General features: G+C 42.4%; 1 protein-coding gene across 1 annotated transcript; it reads right to left on the reverse strand.

Annotated features, from left to right (window-relative positions):
- Positions 1-10,393: 10,393 nt before the first annotated feature.
- LOC124652491 lies at positions 10,394-12,956 on the reverse strand. Its single transcript, XM_047191505.1, has 4 exons — positions 12,782-12,956; positions 12,053-12,241; positions 11,300-11,529; positions 10,394-10,981 (listed from the first exon to the last, which is right to left on the reverse strand). Exons 1-4 carry the CDS (start codon positions 12,954-12,956, stop codon positions 10,394-10,396), a joined length of 1,182 nt encoding a protein of 393 aa, XP_047047461.1.
- Between the last annotated feature and the right edge of the window lie 259 nt (positions 12,957-13,215).

The raw sequence follows: 13,215 nt of genomic DNA on the forward strand, positions 1-13,215 counted from the left end.
CTCATGGATAATTGTCAACATAGAGTAATATAACAAGTGCAATATGCAAGTATGTAAGAATCAATGCACAGTTCACACAAGTGTTTGCTTCTTGAGGTGGAGAGAAATAGGTGAACTGACTCAACATAAAAGTAAAAGAAAGGTCCTTCGCAGAGGAAAGCATCGATTGCTATATTTGTGCTAGAGCTTTTATTTTGAAAACAAGAAACAATTTTGTCAACGGTAGTAATAAAGCACATGTATTATGTAAATTATATCTTACAAGTTGCAAGCCTCATGCATAGTATACTAATAGTGCCCGCACCTTGTCCTAATTAGCTTGGACTACCGGATCATCGCAATACACATGTTTTAACCAAGTGTCACAAAGGGGTACCTCCATGCCGCCCGTACAAAGGTCTAAGGAGAAAGCTCGCATTTTGGATTTCTCGCTTTTGATTATTCTCAACTTAGACATCCATACCGGGACAACATGGACAACAGATAATGGACTCCTCTTTAATGCATAAGCATGTAGCAACAATTAGTGTTCTCATATGAGATTGAGGATATATGTCCAAAACTGAAACTTCCACCATGATTCATGGCTTTAGTTAGCGGCCCAATGTTCTTCTCTAACAATATGCATGCTCTAACCATTAAAGTGGTAGATCTCTCTTACTTCAGACAAGACGAACATGCATAGCAACTCACATGATATTCAACAAAGAGTAGTTGATGGCGTCCCCAGAAACATGGTTATCGCACAACAAGCAACTTAATAAGAGATAAAGTGCATAAGTACATATTCAATACCACAATAGTTTTTAAGCTATTTGTCCCATGAGCTATATATTGCAAAGGTAAAGAATGGAAATTTTAAAGGTAGCACTCAAGCAATTTACTTTGGAATGGCGGAGAAATACCATGTAGTAGGTAGGTATGGTGGACACAAATGGCATAGTGGTTGGCTCAAGGATTTTGGATGCATGAGAAGTATTCCCTCTCGATACAAGGTTTAGGCTAGCAAGGTTTATTTGAAACAAACACAAGGATGAACCGGTGCAGCAAAACTCACATAAAAGACATATTGTAAACATTATAAGACTCTACACCGTCTTCCTTGTTGTTCAAAACTCAATACTAGAAATTATCTAGACTTTAGAGAGACCAAATATGCAAACAAAATTTAGCAAGCTCTAGGTGTTTTTTCATTAATGGGTGCAAAGTATATGATGCAAGAGCTTAAACATGAGCACAACAATTGCCAAGTATCAAATTATTCAAGACATTTTAGAATTACTACATGTAGCATTTCCCGATTCCAACCATATAACAATTTAACGAAGAAGATTCAACCTTCGCCATGAATACTATAAGTAAAGCCTAAGGACATATTTGTCCATATGCAACAGCGGAGCGTGTCTCTCTCCCACACAATGAATGCTAGGATCCATTTTATTCAAACAAAACATAAACAAACCGACGCTCCAAGCTTAGCACATAAGATGTGATGGAATAAAAATATAGTTTCAGGGGAGGAACCTGATAATGTTGTCGATGAAGAAGGGGATGCCTTGGGCATCCCCAAGCTTAGACGCTTGAGTCTTGTTAAAATATGCAGGGGTGAACCACCGGGGCATCCCCAAGCTTAGAGCTTTCACTCTCCTTGATCATATTGTATCATCCTCCTCTCTTGATCCTTGAAAACTTCCTCCACACCAAACTCGAAACAACTCATTAGAGGGTCAGTGTACAATAAAAATTAACATGTTCAGAGGTGACACAATCATTCTTAACACTTCTGTACATTGCATAAAGCTACTGGACATTAATGGATCAAAGAAATTCACCCAACATAGCAAAAGAGGCAATGCGAAATAAAAGGCAGAATCTGTCAAAACAGAACAGTCCGTAAAGATGGATTTTATTGAGGCACCAGACTTGCTCAAATGAAAATGCCCAAATTGAATGAAAGTTGCGTACATATCTGAGGATCACGCATGTAAATTGGCATATTTTTCTGAGCTACCTACCTAGGGGCAGGTCGAAATTCGTGACAGCAAAGAAATCTGTTACTGCGCAGTAATCCAAATCTAGTATGAACCTTACTATCAAAGACTTTACTTGGCACAACAAAGCACAAAACTAAGATAAGGAGAGGTTGCTACAGTAGTAAACAACTTCCAAGACTCAAATATAAAACAAAAATACTGTAGTAAAAACATGGGTTGTCTCCCATAAGCGCTTTTCTTTAACGCCTTTCAGCTAGGCGCAGAAAGTGTATATCAAGTATTATCGAGAGATGGAGCATCAACATCATAACTTGTTCTAATAATAGAATCAAAAGGTAACTTCATTCTCTTTCTAGGGAAGTGTTCCATACCTTTCTTGAGAGGAAATTGACCTATTTAATATTACCTTCCTTCATATCAATGGTAGCACCAACAGTTCGAAGAAAAGGTCTTCCCAATATAATGGGACAAGATGCATTGCATTCAATATCCAAGACAACAAAATCAACGGGGACAAGGTTATTGTTAACGGTAATGCGAACATTATCAACTCTCCCCAAAGGTTTCTTTATAGCATTATCAACAAGATTAACATCCAAGTAACAATTTTTCAATGGTGGCAAGTCAAGCATATTATAAATTTTCTTAGGCATAACGGAAATACTTGCACCAAGATCACATAAAGCATTACAATCAAAGTTATTGACCTTCATCTTAATGATGGGCTCCCAACCATCCTCTAGCTTTCTAGGAATAGAAGTTTCAAGTTTTAGTTTCTCTTCTCTAGCTTTTATGAGAGCATTTGTAATATGTTTTGTGAAAGCCAAGTTTATAGCACTAGCATTGGGACTCTTAGCAAGTTTTTGTAAGAACTTTATAACTTCAGAGATGTGGCAATCATAAAAATCCAAACCATTATAATCTAAAGCAATGGGATCATCATCCCCAATGTTGGAAAAAATTTCAGCAGTTTTATCACGAGCGGTTTCAGCAGTTTTAGCAGTTTCAGGTAATTTTGCGCGCTTTGCACTAGGAGTAGTAACATTGCCAACACCAATTATTTCACCATTATTAGTAGGAGGTGCAGCAACATGTGGAGCATTAACATTATTAGTGGTGGTAATAGTCCAAACTTTAGCTACATTATTCTCTTTAGCTAGTTTTTCATTTTCTTCTCTTTCCCACCTAGCATGCAATTCGGCCATCAATCTTATATTCTCATTAATTCTAACTTGGATGGCATTTGCTGTAGTAACAATTTTATTTTCAATATCCTTATTAGGCATAACTTTCGATTTCAAAAGATCAACATCGGAGGCAAGACTATCAACCTTAGAAGCGAGAATATCAATTTTATTGAGCTTTTCCTCAACAGATTTGTTAAAAGCAGTTTGTGTACTAATAAATTCTTTAAGCATAGCTTCAAGTCCAGGGGGTGTGTTCCTATTATTGTTGTAAGAATTCCCATAAGAATTAGCATAACCGTTACCATTATTATAAGGATATGGCCTATAGTTATTACTAGAATTGTTCCGATAAGCATTGTTGTTGAAATTATTATTTTTAATGAAGTTTACATCAACATGTTCTTCTTGGGCGACCAATGAAGCTAACGGAACATTATTAGGATCAACATTAGTCCTATCATTCACAAGCATAGACATAATAGCATCAATCTTATCATTCAAGGAAGAGGATTCTTCGACAGAATTTACCTTCTTACCTTGTGGAGCTCTTTCCGTGTGCCATTCGGAGTAATTAATCATCATATTATCAAGAAGCTTTGTTGCTTCACCAAGAGTGATGGACATAAAGGTACCTCCAGCAGTTGAATCCAATAGGTTCCACGAAGAAAAGTTCGAGTCCCGCATAAAAGGTTTGGATGATCATCCAAGTAGTCGATCCATGGGTTGGGCAATTTTTAACCAAAGATTTCATTCTTTCCCAAGCTTGAGCAACATGTTCATTATCTAATTGCTTGAAATTCATTATGCTACTTCTCAAAGATATAATTTTAGCAGGGGGATAATATCTACCAATAAAAGCATCCTTGCATTTAGTCCATGAATCAATACTATTCTTAGGCAGAGATAGCAACCAATCTTTAGCTCTTCCTCTTAATGAGAAAGGAAACAATTTTAATTTTATAATGTCACCATCTACATCTTTATACTTTTGCATTTCACACAATTCAACAAAATTATTGAGATGGGCAGCAGCATCATCAGAACTAACACCAGAAAATTGCTCTCGCATAACAAGATTCAGTAAAGAAGGTTTAATTTCAAAGAATTCTGCTGTAGTAGCAGGTGGAGCAATAGGTGTGCATAAGAAATCATTATTATTTGTGGTTGTGAAGTCACACAACTTAGTATTTTCAGGAGTGGCCATTTTAGCAGTAGTAAATAAAGCAAACTAAATAAAGTAAATGCAAGTAACTAATTTTTTTGTGTTTTGATATAATGCAGCAAACAAAGTAGTAAATAAAATAAAGCAAGACAAAACAAAGTAAAGAGATTGGATTGTGGAGACTCCCCTTGCAGCGTGTCTTGATCTCCCCAGCAACGGCGCCAGAAAAAGTGCTTGATGCGTGCAGTCGACACGTCCGTTGGGAACCCCAAGAGGAAGGTGTGATGCGCACAGCGGCAAGTTTCCCTTAGTAAGAAACCAAGGTTTAATCGAACCAGTAGGAGTCAAGAAGCACGTTGAAGGTTGATGGCGGCGGGATGTAGTGCGGCGCAACACCAGGGATTTCGGCGCCAACGTGGAACCTGCACAACACAACCAAAGTACTTTGCCCCAACGAAACAGTGAGGTTGTCAATCTCACCGGCTTGTCGTAACAAAGGATTAGATGTATAGTGTGGATGATGATTGTTTGCAGAAAACGAGTAAAGAACAAATATTGCGATAGATTGTATTTCGGATGTAAAGAATGGACCGGGGTCCACAGTTCACTAGAGGTGTCTCTCCCATAAGATAGCATGTTGGGTGAACAAATTACAGTCGGGCAATTGACAAATAGAGAGGGCATAACAATGCACATACATGACATGATGAATATTGTGAGATTTAATTGGGCATTACGACAAAGTACATAGACCGCTATCCAGACATGCATCTATGCCTAAAAAGTCCACCTTCGAGGTTATCATCCGAACCCCTTCCAGTATTAAGTTGCAAAACAACAGACAATTGCATTAAGTATGGTGCGTAATGTAATCAATAACTACATCCTCGGACATAGCATCAATGTTTTATCCCTAGTGGCAACAAGTACATCCATAACCTTAGAGGTTTCGTCACTCCCCAGCATTCACGGAGACATGAACCCACTATCGAGCATAAATACTCCCTCTTGGAGTTAAGAGCAAAAACTTGGCCAGAGCCTCTACTAATGACGGAGAGCATGCAAGATCATAAACAACACATAGGTAATAGATTGATAATCAACATAACATAGTATTCTCTATCCATCGGATCCCGACAAACACAACATATAGAATTACAGATAGATGATCTTGATCATGTTAGGCAGCTCACAAGATCCGACAATGAAGCACATGAGGAGAAGACAACCATCTAGCTACCGCTATGGACCCATAGTCCAGGGGTGAACTACTCACTCATCACTCCGGAGGCGACCATGGCGGTGAAGAGTCCTTCGGGAGATGAATCCCCTCTCCGGCAGGGTGCCGGAGGCGATCTCCTGAATCCCCCGAGATGGGATTGGCGGCGGCGGCGTCTCTGGAAGGTTTTCCGTATCGTGGCTCTCGGTACTGGGGGTTTCGCGACGAAGGCTTTAAGTAGGCGGAAGGGCAACGCGGGGGGCCACACGAGGGCCCCACACGCCAGGGCCGCGCGGCCAAGACCTGGGCCGCGCCGCCCTGTTGTGGCAGCGCCTCGTGGCCCCACTTCCTTTCCCCCCTCGGTCTTCTGGAAGCTTCGTGCAAAAATAGGACCCTGGGCGTTGATTTCGTCCAATTCTGAGAATATTTCTTTACTAGGATTTCTGAAACCAAAAACAGCAAGAAAACGAGCAATCGGCTCTTCGGCATCTCGTTAATAGGTTAGTGCCGGAAAATGCATAAATACGACATATAATGTGTATAAAACATGTAGATATCACCAATAATGTGGCATGGAACATAAGAAATTATCGATACGTCGGAGACGTATCACACAACACAATCAAGGTACTTTGCCCCAACGTAACAGTGAGGTTGTCAATCTCACCGGCTTGCTGTAAACAAAGGATTAGATGTATAGTGTGGAAGATGATGTTTGTTTGCGAAGAACAGTAAAGAACAAGTATTGCAGTAGATTGTATTTCAGATGTAAAGAATGGACCGGGGTCCACAGTTCACTAGTGGTGTCTCTCCCATAAGATAAATGGCATGTTGGGTGAACAAATTACAGTTGGGCAATTGACAAATAGAGAGGGCATAACAATGCACATACATATCACGATGACTACTATGAGATTTAATCGGGGCATTACGACAAAGTACATAGACCGCTATCCGAGCATGCATCTATGCCTAAAAAGTCCACCTTCGAGGTTATCATCCGAACCCCTTCCGGTATTAAGTTGCAAACAACGGACAATTGCATTAAGTATGGTGCGTAATGTAATCAACACAAATATCCTTAGACAAAGCATTGATGTTTTATCCCTAGTGGCAACAAGCACATCCACAACCTTAGAACTTTCTCGTCACTGTCCCGGATTCAATGGAGGCATGAACCCACTATCGGGCATAAATACTCCCTCTTGGAGTTACAAGTATCAACTTGGCCGGAGCCTCTACTAGCAACGGAGAGCATGCAAGAACATAAACAACACATATATGATAGATTGATAATCAACTTGACATAGTATTCCATATTCATCGGATCCCAACAAACACAAAATGTAGCATTACAAATAGACGATCTTGATCATGATAGGCAGCTCACAAGATCTAACATGATAGCACAATGAGGAGAAGACAACCATCTAGCTACTGCTATGAACCCATAGTCCAGGGGTGAACTACTCACACATCAATCCGGAGGCGATCATGGTGATGAAGAGATCTCCGGGAGATGATTCCCCTCTCCGGCAGGGTGCCGGAGGCGATCTCCTGAATCCCCCGAGATGGGATTGGCGGCGGCGTCTCTGGAAGGTTTTCCGTATCGTGGCTCTCGGTACTAGGGTTTTCGCGACGAAGGCTTTAAGTAGGCGGAAGAGCGGGGTCGGAGGGCAGACGAGGAGCCCACCCCATAGGGCGGCGTGGGCCCCACCCAGGCCGCGCGGCCCTATGGTGGCGGCGCCTCGTCGCCCCACTTCGTTTCCCTTTCGGTCTTCTGGAAGTTTCGTGGAAAAATAAGACCCTGGGCGTTGATTTCGTCAAATTCCGAGAATACTTCCTTTGTAGGATTTCTGAAACCAAAAACAGCAGAAAACAGCAACTGGCTCTTCGGCATCTCGTCAATAGGTTAGTGCCGGAAAATGCATAGTCGCGGTGAACGTGGATTGGTTGGGTGAATCCGTCTTTGGATTCAGGGTCAAAGAAGCGCCTCCTGCCTGATCTATACAGGTCGTTACTGGTTATGGATTCGTTTGTTAAACATGTGAGTATCATCATAAAAGTAGCATGGAACATAAGAAATTATAGATACGTATGAGACGTATCAGTCCACAGTTCACTAGATGTGTCTCTCCATAAAGATAAATAGCATGTTGGGTGAACAAATTATAGCTGGGCAATTGACAGAATAAAGTTCATACATGACAAGATGATTACTATGAAATTCGTTTGGGCATTACAACATAATACATAGACCGTAATCCAATTGCGTCTATGACAAATAATCCACCTTCCGGTTAGCAACCGCACCCCTTTCAGTATTAAGTTGCAAGCAACAGATTATCGTATTAAGCTATGTGTGTAAAGTAAATAATAGAATTACCCTTGGATAAAACATTGTTGTTTTCTCCCTAGTAGCAACAACACATCTAGAATCTTAGAAGTTATTGTCACTCTTCCAGAAAACTAGAGGCATGAACCCACTATCGAGCATAAATAGTCCCTCTTGGAGTCACAAACATTTACTTGGCCAAAGCATCTACTAGCAACAGAGAGCATGCAAGATCACAAATAACATATGACATGAATATATAATCAATCTCAACCATAGTATTCAATATTCATCGGATCCCAGCAAACATAGCATGTAGCATTACATAAGGATGATGTTGATCATGATAGGCAGCTCACAAGATCTAAACATGAGGCACAAATTGGAGAAGACAACCATCTAGCTACTGTTATGGACCCATAGTCCAGGGCTGAACTACCCACGCATCACTTCGGAGGCAGGCATGGCGATGTACGTAGAGGCCTCTGGTGATGATCTCCCCCTCCGGCAGGGTGCCGGGAATAGCTTCAGAACCCTCCCGAGATGGGTTCTGCAATGACGGCCGCGACGAAAATTTTCGTGGATGGAGTCTCGGGTATTTAAAGTTTTCTCGAGATCGTGAATAAATAGGCGGAAGGGCGAGGTCGGTGGAGGCCAGGGGGCCCCACACCTGCCCTAGGCACGACTAGGGCCTGGGCCGCGCCTAGGAGTGGCCTGGGCGCCCTGCTACACCTCCTCAACCCCCTTCGGACTTCGTCTTCATTACGATAACATATTAACTTCGGCTTTTGTTTCGTCCAATTCCAAGAATATTTCCAGTACAACTTTTTTGAAACAAAAAACAACAGAAAACAGGGAACTGACACTATGGGGTTAGTGCCGAAAAATATATAAAGGTGCAACAAAGTGTAAGCAAAATATAGTAGAATTGGTGTAAAATAAGCATGGAGCATCAAAAATTATAGATACGTTTGAGACGTATCAGTCTGCTCAGTGATGGTGCTGTGCACCATGGATGCAGGCCAGGGGCGGTGGCGCTCGACGGGCAGCGCATAGTCGGAGGGCTCGTCGTGGCGGCGTTGGCTCGTCATGGGCCGCCAAGGAGGAGTTTGGTGGCGGTGATCTTCTGTTCCTTCCGCGGCGGCGGCTGCCCGGGTTCGCTGTTGTTGTTTTTCAGCAACTATCTCGCGGGCAGTGGTGATGATCCGGACGGAGGCTTTCGTCGCGGCGACGGGGAGCCTAGGAGTGGCGGCGGGAGGGATGTTTGATGATCGTCGGGAGGGGAGGTGTGGGGGTTGTGCTAGTCCTTGTTGGGCGGGCGTGAGGTTTTGGGACTCTTCGCTGGGCGAAAGCCTTGTCTTGGCAGCTAGCCAAGGCCGACGATGATGACGCCCGTGGGCGCCGCATCCTTCTTGAAGTCGTTGTCGAAGCGGGTGTTTCTATCTCCTCCGCTTGGGCTCTCCAGGGGAAACCCTAGATCCCTCAAGGGATCGGGCGTGTGTGACGCTCTTGTGTCACTGTGCCTCTTGGGGCCTTGCTTTGGACGTCCATCGGACATAGGGGCATGCAGAGTGTTTTGCTGGTTTTGGCGGAGGCGGGTTCGTCTTCGGCCAGGCGGGGCGCAGCCCTGGGGCCGGTGTGGTAGTTGGAGCTGTGTCTTTAGTCTTTCACCTCCACCTGTTGCGTTGAGGTGTGGTGTCGTTCTGGTTGGTCGTCGACCCTTGTGGAGCGCGGCCTCGGGGCTGGCGTGTGGTGTTGTGTTGTAACGGTTTTTTCGGTCATTTTTTCTTATAAACGGGCTATCTTTTTCTCCTATATCAATGAAGGCAAAAAATTTGCCTCGTTTCAAAAAAAAAACAATATACAAGACAAACCATCTTGAAAACTACTAGCTTCAAATATTTTTTGAGAAATACTGTACAACGCTATATTCTCCTGCCTCGTGTTTTTGACTTGCCCATATCACTTAGCATGCCTGCAAAGATCGGCCACCAACGTGTGTGCTTGAAAATCTTGCAGTTTTAAATTGTATTGTTGTTATCTACTGTTGGGATAAAGAAAGAAAAAACGGCGCAATGCTCGATCGATGCCAACGTGGCATTCTTCTCTCAACTCCCTCTAAACCAAGACAGCTGGAAGTGGATACACACAAATTGTTCATCTTAGGTTCACACTACACCAGATAAAATAATAATGTTCACAAAGTGAATGACAATATATAACTTCAATACACAAATAGGTTATAACAAACACCAGCTTTACTTAGCAGCACACAAATAGGTTCATACAAACACCAACTCTACTTAGCACTAGAGGTACCCATATAACATTCAATGGCTCAAACACTAACATTACTTAGCACCAGAAAAAATAATGTTTACAAAGTGACATTATATATAACTCCAGTAGACAAATAGGTTCATACAAACACTAACATTACTTTAGCACCAGAAGTACACCATATTAACGTTTGACGGCTCAAAGCAGGACGACGTGTCAATCAACGGTTCTCCAGGTGATCTTCACTGAAACGATGGTGAATTCGTCCAGATTCACAACTTTATCTACCGTTCCATGGTAGCAGGAATCGAACCTATCACCCCACACACAAGGCCGCAGATTCTGAGCAACTCCGTCATCTTTCGGGGTCCCTTCGATACGAAGATCAAGGTAACTGCGTATCTCCACCGCTACAACTGAACTCATTCTGCAGGCAGCTTGGGCACTTCCTCGGTAGAGACGAATCACATCACTGAAACCACTGGTCTTGGCATAGAGATTCAGATTAAAGCCACAAGTAGGAGCACGTAGGATCTCAACATCAACAAATGCTTGTACCGCATTAATCAGCACCAGGAACTTCACATCCAGTCCACACTTCTCCCCATAAATACGTCGATTCTGACTGAATGATTTTGTTTCCATCATGTTGCTGAATTCAGCGCATCCTTCGATCAGAAGGTCATCTTTGGGCCCATTTTCAGCTGGGATTTCAGTACGTACACAAAGCTTGAATTCAAACAACACATGGCTTGTCATGCAAATACCTCGAGCAGGGCTACCCAGTGTTAAACGTGCCATACCCTACAATAAGGATATAGTATCATCACAACGTAGATTAGAATTACTGATCAGCAGTCGATCGCCTACCATCACATGTGTATCATATAATTAAGCAAACTGTTAAGCTTAAGAATAACTAGTGATTATGTAACTCCGTACGGTACCGTTAGATTGCGTATTATTCATGTGCTGCAGCATAGATCGAGGACGATATGTCAAATGTACGGAACAAATCCTACTTATAGAGCTTTGATATGATGCTGCAATGCATAGGTATCTTCAGAAACAATAAAATAAGCATACATGCAGCAACCTGCAAGTTTTTTTTTAAAAAAATACCGTCTTTGGCTTCACGGTTACAACTTCATAATTGTCAATCTCTCGCCTGTAGACATAATTGCGCAAAGGTTCGATTTGATCCCGTGTCGCAAAAAACCCAAATATTTTGGCAGATCCAGGTTGGGCATGGTGATAACCAGCTATCTTGAGACCAATGAACTGCAGCAAGTTCATGGAAAAGCAACGACATTCATTTGAACAATCGATGGTCCCAACATTGTGGACACTGACTGCAAAATGAACAAACAAAGCATGAGGTGCATACAGAGATTTGCAGTCAGTAATACATATGAGAAACAAAAGGCTGGTTCCATCAAAAGATACTACCAAATGCTAATGGTTCAGTTCAATACCACAAAAATGTTATGCTCGTATGAAAGGAAGGCAGTATGTCCACCTTCATTGAGTATTTTTATTTGCTGTACTAGAAGATCTATAGGGTAGAAGATAAATTGTGATTCCCAGAGTCAACTCATGCAAATTAAATATTAAGTTTAAGCCTAACCATGCTGCTACTAAGAAAGAAAAACAGTATCAAGGTCAAAACAAAAATTAAGCTAACTGGATGAAGGTATAACCAGACACTCGACGTCAGGCTAAGCTAACTGGACAGCAGAGGGATAACTTAATTGTGGAAGATGTATATAGCTGATAAAATAAAAATTATGGTATTTTCCTACACTCGGAAGCTTTCAACTTTTGCTTACATGATAAAATGATAAAAGACAGCTTTGCATAGAAGAAAATACTAACTTTCAGATTCATCGCTGAGCCGATACTGGGTACCGCATGGATGGCTTTCAATTTCTGGCTTGAATGCTTGTAAGCTCCAGAGAAGTTTTGGGCCTCGAAGAGAACTCTCTGGATTTTCGTACACTTCATCTTGCTGCTCATAAGTGCTAACTCTTGGGAAATCATCAACTGTATAGGGCCTGTATTTCCCTACATGCAAAACCATTGATCGAGCATCATCAAATATTTATATGGATGATAGAATTAGATGGTTCAAAATGCATAGATGAATACATTGAGAAATCTTAACTTCGGAATCAATTGCTCTCCACAAGGCTGTAGTACTTTTAGACAAATGTGTTTGAAGTGAAATGTGATTCAAAATCAAGTGCGTGGCTGCTTAGTTGCTTACTAAAACATGTCCACAGCTCGATCAGATAAGACTAACAGTCTGAACTAACTACTGTAGTAAAAGCTCCAGTGAAACAACCATATACTGTAATATTCAAGCGGTGATTAGATCGCGAATCAGCAACGCAATGTACCGGTGGAAATTCAAAGAGTACCCCGCTGTTACTTACTAACTCAGCATACGAAGAAAAATATCGTTCTTGGTGAAATTTCTTAGATCAGGATCCACCGATTTCTAATACAGGGAGCCAATTACATGACGATACACGTGGGATCGAAACTAAGCAACCATTCAACAGAAGCGGATAGAGGAAGCAAGTGAAGCTGTAGGTACCTTACCTTGGTATTCATCCTCCTCTTCGTCGTCCGTAATCGCCCATGGGTTGTCGTCCTCGTCGCTGGTGGGTGAGCCCTCGCCGTCGCCCGGTAAAGATGAGGGGGAAGGCGGCCTCTTCTTCCCACGGACGAGGCCAGGGGATGGTGCCGATTCATCTCCGCCTCCGTCGACTTCCATGGCGCCGCCGCCTAGAGGAGGAAAGCAAGGGCACGAGTTCGGCTGGTGAGACAAGAGAGAAATGTGCCGTTTCTTGTTTTGGCAAACTTGATAAACCAAGCTCTGTCGACGATCGATTATCTAGACACGATTCTGGGACGAAAGGAGGGGGCGAGGGCTACGTGTCGACGATCGATTCGGTACCGCGCTGGTTCGTCTCGTTTGGTAGCCCTAGTTTCGTCCCAGAATTACCGAATTCAATCGATAAACCAAGCTCCGT

Source organism: Lolium rigidum, chromosome 5, assembly GCF_022539505.1.
Source record: "Lolium rigidum isolate FL_2022 chromosome 5, APGP_CSIRO_Lrig_0.1, whole genome shotgun sequence".
Classification (NCBI taxonomy): Eukaryota; Viridiplantae; Streptophyta; class Magnoliopsida; order Poales; family Poaceae; genus Lolium; species Lolium rigidum.